A 13,987-nucleotide genomic window follows, 5' to 3' on the forward strand; every position below is an offset into this window, starting at 1 on the left:
ATAAAATTGTGTTATATACAGCCTGTTCACATATTTGTACAATACAGTTGTATTTAATACTGTCGTATTTTATCACCATAAAATATATGTGCATTAAATAGTACAAAACATAGTCCCAGTCTGTTACCTCTCACCTCTGTTATATATATTATTACTTATATATTCATTATATTGTACATCGAATAATAATAAAACAAAACCATGTATTTATTGGATGAGTATAGAATTATTTTGGTTTAATTTGTCTTTGTAATATGTACTATGTATGTATTTCTTGTATAAATATATAATATATTTTTTATAATATATATATGCTACATGATATATGCACTTTTTTCATTTAATAAATTACTTATTGATTTAATGATTACACAATGCAAATTATATCAAACTGTTTTCAAAAATAATGAAGACATAAGTCTGGGTACTTTCCAGCAAGGACTTTTATTTATGTTTAAATGCATGGCATTTTATTCTTTTTTTTTTTGTAAATACTCAGTATTTAACTAAACATGTTCAAAATATAGATATAGAAGGACAATGACTGTCATACAGTGCAGAGCTATAATTATTTACCTGTAGAAAACTAAAGCCTGAGGACTGAAGAACTGCCAGCTAAAAAAGAAGAACTGAAAAAGACGAGCAGAATAAAACAGCTGTTCTGATGTTACCTATAAAAAGGGGACTTTAGTGTGGAATTTCCAAACTTCAGCGTAGGAGAACAAACTGCAACGGTTTTATACCCTAAACTGGAATCAGATAGATTCATAACAGCAGAGCTGTGTTTGTGGGAGGAGCAGCAGAGCTGTGTTTGTGGGAGGAGCAGCAGAGCTGTGTTTGTGGGAGGAGTCAGACGGTCTCTGAGCTCAGGAGACTCTTTCGGATCTGCAGACGGGAACAGCGAGGACACGACTCGTCCCGGAAACACGCAGTGTGGAAACAAGCTCTGCAGTCTGAGAGACAGAGAGAAGAAATGAGACTTTCTGACCTTTTAAATGAGAAAACAGTTCTAATAAATCTAAACTCAAATACACTTTCTCTTTTCAAACATGTTTAAAAATGAACAAGAAGCTACAGTTCAATCCGCTGGACAAAACTGCAAGTAAAGCTTTTTTGAATGTTACTTTTTATTTATTAAACATTTATTATACTGATATAAATACAAAGAGCCCTTGTTCATAGACTCGTCCAAATAATTCTATTATTGATTTATTATAAAAAAAATCCAAATGACCTCAATATATTTAGTTGACCTCAATATCGCCCTGCATGTTTATGTACATATAAAAGTGTGAAGTCAGAGTGAGGTCAGAGTGAGGTCAGAAGAGTGAGACTGACCTCGGCAGCGTGTGCAGATATCTGTCTGAAACGGGAAGAGAACGTCCGGCCCTCGACAAAACTCACAAATAAAACCTTTAGCCTGGCAGAGCTACAGAGAGAGAGAGACAGAGAGAGAGACAGAAAGAAAGAGAGAGAGACAGAAAGAGAGAGAGACAGAAAGAAAGAGAGAGAGACAGAAAGAAAGAGACAGAGACAGAGAGACAGACGGAGTGAGACAGAGAGAGACAAGAGACAGACAGAGAGACAGACAGAGTGAGACAGAGAGAGAGAAACAGAGAGACAGAGAGAGAAAGAGACAGAGAGAGAGAGAAACAGAGAGAGAGAGAGAGAGAGAGAGAGAGAGAGAGATTTTTTAGTTATTAGTTATAGTTTCATCCATACCCATATGTCTTTCAGAGAATGTTCAGTACTATAGATTAAATTAATGCAAAGTACAAAAAAAGGGTTTTGTCCATATCCATATTTTATTTAGAGCTGAGGATAAATAATTAATTTTGTTTTTATTCAATTTATATGAATATTAAACACAGAGCACTACATATTTAACATGAAATAAATAAAAAAAATGTTAGAGCAAAAATAAAATGTCCTCTGATGTAAAAAACGTGCTAACAGCTCTTAAATCAGGGCCTAATCAAGTTACACAGAGACTGTAAAAAAAAGATGGACGCTGTGTCGCCGTTCCCATTCATTCAATGAAAATGAAGCCAAAACCTTCCTCCATGTTGGCGATCCTGAAACCCGCAGTAGAGACCAGAGGAGGGAGAAAGACTGTGGAGAGCAGCCTACTCATTTACATAACCCCGCCCCTGAGGGCTGTCTCGCGAAGCGGAGCTGGCGGTCTGTTATTGGTCCCGCCCATAACCAGCCCTTTTACAATAACCACACCTTTTTTGAATAGAGCTGAATAACATTTTAAAAAACGAATTCTGTGGGGATATAAAAATTTGAAAATATAAGCAGAGGTTACACTAGCTGCTGCATTTAAATAATGGAGGTAGAATTACAGTATATTAGAAAAAAACGGGATTAAAAGTTGTCGGTTTTGCCATTGAAACCTATGGGGATGGGTGGGGTTACACAGCTTTCTGCAACCAAACAGCAGGGGGCGCCCGACCTGTGGTGGCTTCACTTTAGAGAGACGATGCTCTGTCCAGCTATACAAAGTGTATGAAGTTACACCACTGCAATAAGATGATAATGAGGTCACAGCTTTCGTTTACATCAGTGCATGATGAGGACTGAAGATTGCAGTTGCTTTTTATAGTTTTTGCACAATTAACGTTACAAAATTTTAAAAATTTTACACATTCTCTTTTATCTTCTTAAAACAATCACCAGTGCAGAGAGGCTGAAGACTTAAAGTTTAAAGTTAACTTTATACTTTTTCTTAATCTGGTTGCAACAGTTTCAGGCCACAAATACAAGATCATTTATAAACATGTTATTAATGGTTTAGTCACACATCACTCTCACGATTGTCCCTGTGCTACCTGGAACACAAGCGCCGGCTTTCAGCACGCCAATCGTGTCACCCTTCTTCCAACGCCGCTTCCATTTCTCTCCAATCAGCTCACGGCACAGCGTCCATTTCTTACCAATGAAATCTACTCCTCGTTTATCCCGTCCATTTCTTACCAATCAAAACCCCTGGCGTGTCTCCATTTCTTGCCAATCAAATCGCAGCGCTTGCCCGATGCTCTGTCCATTTTTAACCAATTAAATGTTTCTCCACCGCGGGCCTTCCATTTCTGACCAATCAAAATCCTCGCCACCTTAAAGCGTGGCTTAAAGAGATACACTCTTTAAAAAATTACACTCTTTGATTTTGAGTGTGAATTCAAACGAATTCCTTTGAAATTCAATTCATAATTTAAGTCTGGTTAGTAAAAAAAATACATATTATAAAAACCACCTTCAAGTATATAAAATATTGTGGCGTCTGTTATACTATATAAAATATAGAGGTACACCTGTTATACTATGTAAAATATTGTGGCATCTTTTTTACTATATATATATTGTGGCATCTGTTATACTATATAAAATATAGTGGTACATGTGTTATACTATGTAAAATAAATGCTGGTATACCTGTTATAATATATAAAATATTGAGATATACCTTTAATACTATATAAAATATTGTGGCATCTGTTACACTATATAAAATATTATGTTATCTGTTATACTATATAAAATATTGTGGCTTCTGTTATACTGTATAAAATATAGTGGTACACCTGTTACACTATATAAAATATTATGTTATCTGTTATACTATATAAAATATAGTGGTGAACCTGTTACACTATATAAAATATTGTGGCGTCTGTTATACTATATAAAATATTGTGGTACACATGTTATACTTTGTAAAATATTGTGGTATACCTGTTTTACTATGTAAAATAAATGCTGGTATACCTGTCATACTATATAAAATATTGAGATATACCTTTAATACTATATAAAATTGTGTGGTATACCTTTAATACTATATAAAATATTGTGGCATCTGTTATACTATATAAAATATTGTGGTATCTGTTATACTAAGTTTGGTATACCTGTTATAATATATAGAACACTGTGGTATACATATTATACTATGTAACAATTTGTGATAAGCCTTTTATAGTACATAAAATGTATTTTTTTTCACATAATTTAGAGATTAACAGTAAATTAAGATTAGTGTATAGAAAAACATGTTTAAATGCCTCTAAATTTCAGTAGATTTTAGGTACATTTAAAATCTAAGCTGCTGTTCTTTGATAGCACACCGGGATTTGAACTCGCGACCTTTGTATCTGCCCCGATCTTCCCTTTAGCTCAGAAAATGACAATAATAATATAAAAAGAAACATATTCAACGAAATAAACACTGCAGTTCTTTAAAAGAGGCAGAACCATTTCATTTTTCAGTTTTTGCTCGATGGTTAACTTTTCTTTTTCTCGCTTTCTTTCCTTTTCCCTTCTTCCCCCTTCTTCCCTCCATTTTTTCTTCTTCCCACGGAAAAGCAGACTATTGTTCCCCAGCTTCTGTGCTACCTGGAACACAAGCGCCGGCTTTCAGCACGCCAATCGTGTCACCCTTCTTCCAACGCCGCTTCCATTTCTCTCCAATCAGCTCACGGCACAGCGTCCATTTCTTACCAATGAAATCTACTCCTCGTTTATCCCGTCCATTTCTTACCAATCAAAACCCCTGGCGTGTCTCCATTTCTTGCCAATCAAATCGCAGCGCTTGCCCGATGCTCTGTCCATTTTTAACCAATTAAATGTTTCTCCACCGCGGGCCTTCCATTTCTGACCAATCAAAATCCTCGCCACCTTAAAGCGTGGCTTAAAGAGATACACTCTTTAAAAAATTACACTCTTTGATTTTGAGTGTGAATTCAAACGAATTCCTTTGAAATTCAATTCATAATTTAAGTCTGGTTAGTAAAAAAAATACATATTATAAAAACCACCTTCAAGTATATAAAATATTGTGGCGTCTGTTATACTATATAAAATATAGAGGTACACCTGTTATACTATGTAAAATATTGTGGCATCTTTTTTACTATATATATATTGTGGCATCTGTTATACTATATAAAATATAGTGGTACATGTGTTATACTATGTAAAATAAATGCTGGTATACCTGTTATAATATATAAAATATTGAGATATACCTTTAATACTATATAAAATATTGTGGCATCTGTTACACTATATAAAATATTATGTTATCTGTTATACTATATAAAATATTGTGGCTTCTGTTATACTGTATAAAATATAGTGGTACACCTGTTACACTATATAAAATATTATGTTATCTGTTATACTATATAAAATATAGTGGTGAACCTGTTACACTATATAAAATATTGTGGCGTCTGTTATACTATATAAAATATTGTGGTACACATGTTATACTTTGTAAAATATTGTGGTATACCTGTTTTACTATGTAAAATAAATGCTGGTATACCTGTCATACTATATAAAATATTGAGATATACCTTTAATACTATATAAAATTGTGTGGTATACCTTTAATACTATATAAAATATTGTGGCATCTGTTATACTATATAAAATATTGTGGTATCTGTTATACTAAGTTTGGTATACCTGTTATAATATATAGAACACTGTGGTATACATATTATACTATGTAACAATTTGTGATAAGCCTTTTATAGTACATAAAATGTATTTTTTTTCACATAATTTAGAGATTAACAGTAAATTAAGATTAGTGTATAGAAAAACATGTTTAAATGCCTCTAAATTTCAGTAGATTTTAGGTACATTTAAAATCTAAGCTGCTGTTCTTTGATAGCACACCGGGATTTGAACTCGCGACCTTTGTATCTGCCCCGATCTTCCCTTTAGCTCAGAAAATGACAATAATAATATAAAAAGAAACATATTCAACGAAATAAACACTGCAGTTCTTTAAAAGAGGCAGAACCATTTCATTTTTCAGTTTTTGCTCGATGGTTAACTTTTCTTTTTCTCGCTTTCTTTCCTTTTCCCTTCTTCCCCCTTCTTCCCTCCATTTTTTCTTCTTCCCACGGAAAAGCAGACTATTGTTCCCCAGCTTCTGTGCTACCTGGAACACAAGCGCCGGCTTTCAGCACGCCAATCGTGTCACCCTTCTTCCAACGCCGCTTCCATTTCTCTCCAATCAGCTCACGGCACAGCGTCCATTTCTTACCAATGAAATCTACTCCTCGTTTATCCCGTCCATTTCTTACCAATCAAAACCCCTGGCGTGTCTCCATTTCTTGCCAATCAAATCGCAGCGCTTGCCCGATGCTCTGTCCATTTTTAACCAATTAAATGTTTCTCCACCGCGGGCCTTCCATTTCTGACCAATCAAAATCCTCGCCACCTTAAAGCGTGGCTTAAAGAGATACACTCTTTAAAAAATTACACTCTTTGATTTTGAGTGTGAATTCAAACGAATTCCTTTGAAATTCAATTCATAATTTAAGTCTGGTTAGTAAAAAAAATACATATTATAAAAACCACCTTCAAGTATATAAAATATTGTGGCGTCTGTTATACTATATAAAATATAGAGGTACACCTGTTATACTATGTAAAATATTGTGGCATCTTTTTTACTATATATATATTGTGGCATCTGTTATACTATATAAAATATAGTGGTACATGTGTTATACTATGTAAAATAAATGCTGGTATACCTGTTATAATATATAAAATATTGAGATATACCTTTAATACTATATAAAATATTGTGGCATCTGTTACACTATATAAAATATTATGTTATCTGTTATACTATATAAAATATTGTGGCTTCTGTTATACTGTATAAAATATAGTGGTACACCTGTTACACTATATAAAATATTATGTTATCTGTTATACTATATAAAATATAGTGGTGAACCTGTTACACTATATAAAATATTGTGGCGTCTGTTATACTATATAAAATATTGTGGTACACATGTTATACTTTGTAAAATATTGTGGTATACCTGTTTTACTATGTAAAATAAATGCTGGTATACCTGTCATACTATATAAAATATTGAGATATACCTTTAATACTATATAAAATTGTGTGGTATACCTTTAATACTATATAAAATATTGTGGCATCTGTTATACTATATAAAATATTGTGGTATCTGTTATACTAAGTTTGGTATACCTGTTATAATATATAGAACACTGTGGTATACATATTATACTATGTAACAATTTGTGATAAGCCTTTTATAGTACATAAAATGTATTTTTTTTCACATCATTTAGAGATTAACAGTAAATTAAGATTAGTGTATAGAAAAACATGTTTAAATGCCTCTAAATTTCAGTAGATTTTAGGTACATTTAAAATCTAAGCTGCTGTTCTTTGATAGCACACCGGGATTTGAACTCGCGACCTTTGTATCTGCCCCGATCTTCCCTTTAGCTCAGAAAATGACAATAATAATATAAAAAGAAACATATTCAACGAAATAAACACTGCAGTTCTTTAAAAGAGGCAGAACCATTTCATTTTTCAGTTTTTGCTCGATGGTTAACTTTTCTTTTTCTCGCTTTCTTTCCTTTTCCCTTCTTCCCCCTTCTTCCCTCCATTTTTTCTTCTTCCCACGGAAAAGCAGACTATTGTTCCCCAGCTTCTGTGCTACCTGGAACACAAGCGCCGGCTTTCAGCACGCCAATCGTGTCACCCTTCTTCCAACGCCGCTTCCATTTCTCTCCAATCAGCTCACGGCACAGCGTCCATTTCTTACCAATGAAATCTACTCCTCGTTTATCCCGTCCATTTCTTACCAATCAAAACCCCTGGCGTGTCTCCATTTCTTGCCAATCAAATCGCAGCGCTTGCCCGATGCTCTGTCCATTTTTAACCAATTAAATGTTTCTCCACCGCGGGCCTTCCATTTCTGACCAATCAAAATCCTCGCCACCTTAAAGCGTGGCTTAAAGAGATACACTCTTTAAAAAATTACACTCTTTGATTTTGAGTGTGAATTCAAACGAATTCCTTTGAAATTCAATTCATAATTTAAGTCTGGTTAGTAAAAAAAATACATATTATAAAAACCACCTTCAAGTATATAAAATATTGTGGCGTCTGTTATACTATATAAAATATAGAGGTACACCTGTTATACTATGTAAAATATTGTGGCATCTTTTTTACTATATATATATTGTGGCATCTGTTATACTATATAAAATATAGTGGTACATGTGTTATACTATGTAAAATAAATGCTGGTATACCTGTTATAATATATAAAATATTGAGATATACCTTTAATACTATATAAAATATTGTGGCATCTGTTACACTATATAAAATATTATGTTATCTGTTATACTATATAAAATATTGTGGCTTCTGTTATACTGTATAAAATATAGTGGTACACCTGTTACACTATATAAAATATTATGTTATCTGTTATACTATATAAAATATAGTGGTGAACCTGTTACACTATATAAAATATTGTGGCGTCTGTTATACTATATAAAATATTGTGGTACACATGTTATACTTTGTAAAATATTGTGGTATACCTGTTTTACTATGTAAAATAAATGCTGGTATACCTGTCATACTATATAAAATATTGAGATATACCTTTAATACTATATAAAATTGTGTGGTATACCTTTAATACTATATAAAATATTGTGGCATCTGTTATACTATATAAAATATTGTGGTATCTGTTATACTAAGTTTGGTATACCTGTTATAATATATAGAACACTGTGGTATACATATTATACTATGTAACAATTTGTGATAAGCCTTTTATAGTACATAAAATGTATTTTTTTTCACATAATTTAGAGATTAACAGTAAATTAAGATTAGTGTATAGAAAAACATGTTTAAATGCCTCTAAATTTCAGTAGATTTTAGGTACATTTAAAATCTAAGCTGCTGTTCTTTGATAGCACACCGGGATTTGAACTCGCGACCTTTGTATCTGCCCCGATCTTCCCTTTAGCTCAGAAAATGACAATAATAATATAAAAAGAAACATATTCAACGAAATAAACACTGCAGTTCTTTAAAAGAGGCAGAACCATTTCATTTTTCAGTTTTTGCTCGATGGTTAACTTTTCTTTTTCTCGCTTTCTTTCCTTTTCCCTTCTTCCCCCTTCTTCCCTCCATTTTTTCTTCTTCCCACGGAAAAGCAGACTATTGTTCCCCAGCTTTGGCACACACAGTGTCAGGATGGCCGAGCGGTCTAAGGCGCCAGACTCAAGGTTCAGACCTTCCTGTAATCAGAGGATTCTGGTCTCCGAATGGAGGCGTGGGTTCAAATCCCACTTCTGACATGACTTTTCTGTTTTGTTCCTATGGGTGAGATATTTAAACAAATTCCATCTGCTTATATCTGTTCAATATACTATAACTAAATTTCTGTATAAATTTAACATAATCCGTGTGCTGTACTCTCTATCTAATCCATTTAGTGTGTATTATTGAGTATTTTATGTTGTATTTTTAGTGTGTTTGTGTGATTTGTTTAGGTAAAAGGATATCTAATATAAGCTAGATCTGTAGCAAACTTATAATATTAGCATGTATGCTAACAGCTGCTAAAGCGTGTTGCATTCGCTAATTATAATTGTTGTTTTTTTATGGATTTCTGACAATTTACTTCCTAAAATTTACCAAACTCAATCACACAATACTAACAGTAGTGAGTCAGTGAAAGCTGGTATATGGTCACCATTCTACCCTCCTAGTTTCATGACCTGCTAAAATTATTACATGTAAAAAAATCTCTTCGGCGTTTAGACGACCCGGCGGGTTTTGTAGTGACAGACAGTAGTGTCAGGATGGCCGAGCGGTCTAAGGCGCCAGACTCAAGGTTCAGGCCTTCCTGTAATCAGAGGATTCTGGTCTCCGAATGGAGGCGTGGGTTCAAATCCCACTTCTGACATGACTTTCCTGTTTTGTTTTATTGAGTCAAACTAAAAAACAAAGACAACCTGATTTGCTAATTTGAGTATATTCAACTTTTACACTTTTATCTATTCTACATATTACATATTTAAATAGACATTACTTAGTTTAGTCATTAAAATGCAATTGGGACACATTGTACTCTGCTACTGAGACTTAAAGACTTTAGAACTGCACTACTGAGATAAATTTAATACCTCACAAACTTCTACATGAGCTGCTGCGGTCCGAAGCATCGCCTTCGCCGTGGGGAAGATCTGACCGCGCTTCACCCTGAAGAGATCGTCCATCGAAAAGAGGTGGAGCTCTTCGGTCAGGTGAGACGGAAGCTGCTGAAAGTCAGACAGGATCCTGTAGAGAGAGACCAGACTGAGCTCAGAGTATTTTATTGCTGGAGATCTGAAGCTGGTGCAGCTAATAAATAACAGTAGTACACTAATAATGCCCATCTGACTGTTATTAAAATATTTATAGACAATTCAGTTCACTCAGCAGCATCACAGTTATATAACTGTTATATCAGCTCATACCGGGGTCACGACGGGGTGTATGAACATTTTCAGATCTCCAGAAACACATTTTGGAAACAATGTTCAGACAGACTATTTATCCAAAATAATCTCCAGCGTTTAGACGACTCGGCGGGTTTTATAGAGACAGACAGCAGTGTCAGGATGGCCGAGCGGTCTAAGGCGCCAGACTCAAGGTTCAGACCTTCCTGTAATCAGAGGATTCTGGTCTCCGAATGGAGGCGTGGGTTCAAATCCCACTTCTGACATGACTTTTCTGTTTCATATTTTTGAGTCAAACTAATAAACAAAGACAACCTGATTCCTTAATTTCTAATACTTTCTTAAAAACTGGAAATCAGAACAGAAATATGTGTTTTGTATCTTTTATTATTTTGATATTATTTAATACAACAACTGTAACCTTAACATCCCACCATCACCAAACAAAGCTTCGAATATTCGCTTCTGATTAGTGCCAAAACTTTAGAACCTAATAAATGGTATTCAGGCCAGAAACAAAAATCCTGAAAAATCTGCTGCGCTTGTGCAGATCTCCTAATTCAGCATGCTGGATCTAATTCACTTGTTGCATAAGCAGTAATCTGATTGGCTGTTTTATTTGAAGGGTGGGTTGTTATTTATAGTCACGCTCTGTTGTATTAATATCTTCAGATTTTAGAAATAATGATTTTATTTTACCCTTCAGACAGTCTGCAGGCCTTCAGCAGCTTCTTAATGGAGATCAGCTGCTCCTGTAGCTCCTGAAAACAGGAAGAACAATATCAACAAACAACATCAGCGTCTCTCAGCAGCACCATATCATCACTACTGCAGCAGAAATTAACTGAAGGGATTAAAAGTGAATTTACTGGTCTATTATTATTTTAGCACTAAACTGCAGAAAAAAACATAGTTTAACTGAAATTAATAAAATTTGATATTGAATAAAATCACACTGGATCAGAAGTGAATCACACTGCATTAAACTGTAAAGTTCTTACCACTAAATCTGAAACTTATATTTACTCCTCTGTTTACAGACCTTCAGACGCTCAGGGCTGAATATTTAGTATTAATTAGAGAAAACAGGCAGAAACATCTCAGAAATTCATGAAGGAGAACAACTTCAAAATTATCTAAAACTTTTAAAATGACTAAATTTGCTATTTAACTGCTTTTATTCTCAAACACAGCGACTAAATATTGATTCAGTCTGTGATTATTGTATTTATTTAAGTTAATAAAGAGTAAAACTTTTTCTTACCACATTAATTATCTATTAGTTAAATGATGAACCACTGTGTACAGTGAATCAATTAACAGCGTGATACAAAAATAACTTCAAATTCTTTATAAAGGATTTATAAATGAGTTTATTAATGTTATTAAACAAAATGTAAATACACATCAACATCAACAACAACAACAACAACAATAACAACAATTTTGTTTCTTTGTTTTCTGTGTGACTCACACACACTCTCACACACACACTCTCACACACACCGACTCTATTTAAACACAATTTAGGAGTCTTCTCTCTGAGCGTCTCGTTTTCAGGAGTCTGATTTTAGACGGAGCTCAGTTGAGTTTAACCTCAAATACCAACAATTAACCCCGACCGTGTCTGACCCCAGCTGTCTCTCCTCACGTACCCTGAATCTCTGCAGCTCCTTGGCTTGGCTGTACAGGTTTTTCGCCACAGCGCTGAGTTTAAACAGCGGCTGCTCCCAGATGGAGTCCAGTAGCTGTTTGGAGAAGCTGCTCACGGGATAGCGTCCGAAATCCCAGCGACTCAGGACCCGTCCCGGGATCATTGAATCCCCGCCGCTATGGCAACTGTCACAGAAGTACCTGCCCAGGTACTCGCAGTAGCGTAACCTCTTTATGTAGCCTGCAGAAAATTAGAGGAAGTACAGCAGCTAAAGACGATGTAATCAAACATACTGTAGTTTTATATCAGATAAATTGAAATCATTATTTGTTGAAGCTGGAGAAATGCAGAATTTATTTATTTTACAGTAGAAGAAAAAAGGACTTTAATTACCTGAATTACCTGAGTGTTCAATAAAAAATAAATTGGATTTTTTAAAGTCTCAACTAAATATAAAAGCTAAATTATTCTGAGTATTTTGAGCATTTAAGTAGTTTCTTTATTATATAAATATGAGGTTTTAGGTGAGGACAAGTCTTGAGAGTTTACATCACTGTAGCAGCTCACAGCTACATAACTAACCCAGCACAGTTTAGCACTAAAATATTTATAAAACCAAACGTTTTTCTCTTTATTTCCTTTGCCCTCTCTGGATTAAATAATTGCTTTAATTAGCCTGGAATTCACTGTTATCTGCAGGCAAGCTATCTGTTCTTATTTAGCATCAACTTTTCAAATTTGCGGTTTTGAAATTGGCTAATTGTACAACTTTTGTTTTTGGAAAATCTGTAAAATGTTTCTTCTAAAAGTTAAAGATGAGCAGAGAGATCTCTTGTTTTCTGTATCTGATGTGAAAATTTTAATCACTTACGAGGTTCAACTTCAGTCCCGCAGCCGGCGCAGAGGAAGTGCTGAGCGGCAATAACGTCACTGCGCCTGTGAACACAACTCACTATTAGCACAACTCACTATTAGCACAACTCACTATTAGCACAACTCACTATTAGCACAACTCACTATTAGCACAACTCACTATGAACACAACTCACTATTAGCACAACTCATTATTAGCACAACTCACTATGAACACAACTCACTATTAGCACAACTCATTATTAGCACAACTCACTATTAGCACAACTCACTATTAGCACAACTCACTATGAACACAACTCACTATTAGCACAACTCATTATTAGCACAACTCACTATTAGCACAACTCACTATTAGCACAACTCACTATGAACACAACTCACTATTAGCACAACTCATTATTAGCACAACTCACTATTAGCACAACTCACTATTAGCACAACTCACTATGAACACAACTCACTATTAGCACAACTCATTATTAGCACAACTCACTATTAGCACAACTCACTATGAACACAACTCACTATTAGCACAACTCACTATGAACACAACTCACTATGAACACAACTCACTATTAGCACAACTCACTATTAGCACAACTCACTATTAGCACAACTCACTATTAGCACAACTCACTATTAGCACAACTCACTATGAACACAACTCACTATTAGCACAACTCACTATTAGCACAACTCACTATGAACACAACTCACTATTAGCACAACTCACTATGAACACAACTCACTATGAACACAACTCACTATTAGCACAACTCACTATTAGCACAACTCACTATTAGCACAACTCACTATTAGCACAACTCACTATTAGCACAACTCACTATGAACACAACTCACTATTAGCACAACTCACTATTAGCACAACTCACTATGAACACAACTCACTATTAGCACAACTCACTATGAACTCACTATTAGCACAACTCACTATGAACTCACTATTAGCACAACTCACTATGAACTCACTATTAGCACAACTCACTATTAGCACAACTCACTATGAACACAACTCACTATTAGCACAACTCACTATGAACACAACTCACTATTAGCACAACTCACTATTAGCACAACTCACTATTAGCACAACTCACT

At 34.5% G+C, this 13,987-nt stretch overlaps 1 protein-coding gene and 3 non-coding genes across 5 annotated transcripts in view; 3 read left to right on the plus strand and 1 right to left on the minus strand.

Moving 5' to 3' along the window:
• Nucleotides 1–425: 425 nt before the first annotated feature.
• Nucleotides 426–13,987, minus strand: part of rubcnl (rubicon like autophagy enhancer) — a 22,914-nt gene continuing 9,352 nt past the window's right edge. Inside the window, exons 8-13 of one of the 2 annotated variants that reach the window (XM_049485148.1) lie at nucleotides 12,864–12,928; nucleotides 11,994–12,232; nucleotides 11,038–11,099; nucleotides 10,024–10,177; nucleotides 1,339–1,429; nucleotides 426–953 (exon numbers count right to left, since the gene is read on the minus strand). In XM_049485148.1, coding sequence (XP_049341105.1) covers nucleotides 850–953; nucleotides 1,339–1,429; nucleotides 10,024–10,177; nucleotides 11,038–11,099; nucleotides 11,994–12,232; nucleotides 12,864–12,928 — 715 coding nt within the window. In that variant the 3' untranslated portion in view covers nucleotides 426–849. Of the gene's footprint in view, nucleotides 954–1,338; nucleotides 1,430–8,647; nucleotides 9,133–10,023; nucleotides 10,178–11,037; nucleotides 11,100–11,993; nucleotides 12,233–12,863; nucleotides 12,929–13,987 lie in introns of those variants that run through there. The other variant, XM_049485147.1, reaches the window with a different exon arrangement.
• trnal-caa (transfer RNA leucine (anticodon CAA)) lies at nucleotides 9,083–9,192 on the plus strand. Its single transcript has 2 exons — nucleotides 9,083–9,120; nucleotides 9,147–9,192. It is a non-coding gene; the product is annotated as a tRNA-Leu (tRNA).
• Nucleotides 9,694–9,803, plus strand: trnal-caa (transfer RNA leucine (anticodon CAA)). Its single transcript has 2 exons — nucleotides 9,694–9,731; nucleotides 9,758–9,803. It is a non-coding gene; the product is annotated as a tRNA-Leu (tRNA).
• On the plus strand, nucleotides 10,495–10,604 carry trnal-caa (transfer RNA leucine (anticodon CAA)). Its single transcript has 2 exons — nucleotides 10,495–10,532; nucleotides 10,559–10,604. It is a non-coding gene; the product is annotated as a tRNA-Leu (tRNA).

This window comes from Astyanax mexicanus, chromosome 11 (genome assembly GCF_023375975.1).
Source record: "Astyanax mexicanus isolate ESR-SI-001 chromosome 11, AstMex3_surface, whole genome shotgun sequence".
NCBI lineage: Eukaryota > Metazoa > Chordata > Actinopteri > Characiformes > Acestrorhamphidae > Astyanax > Astyanax mexicanus.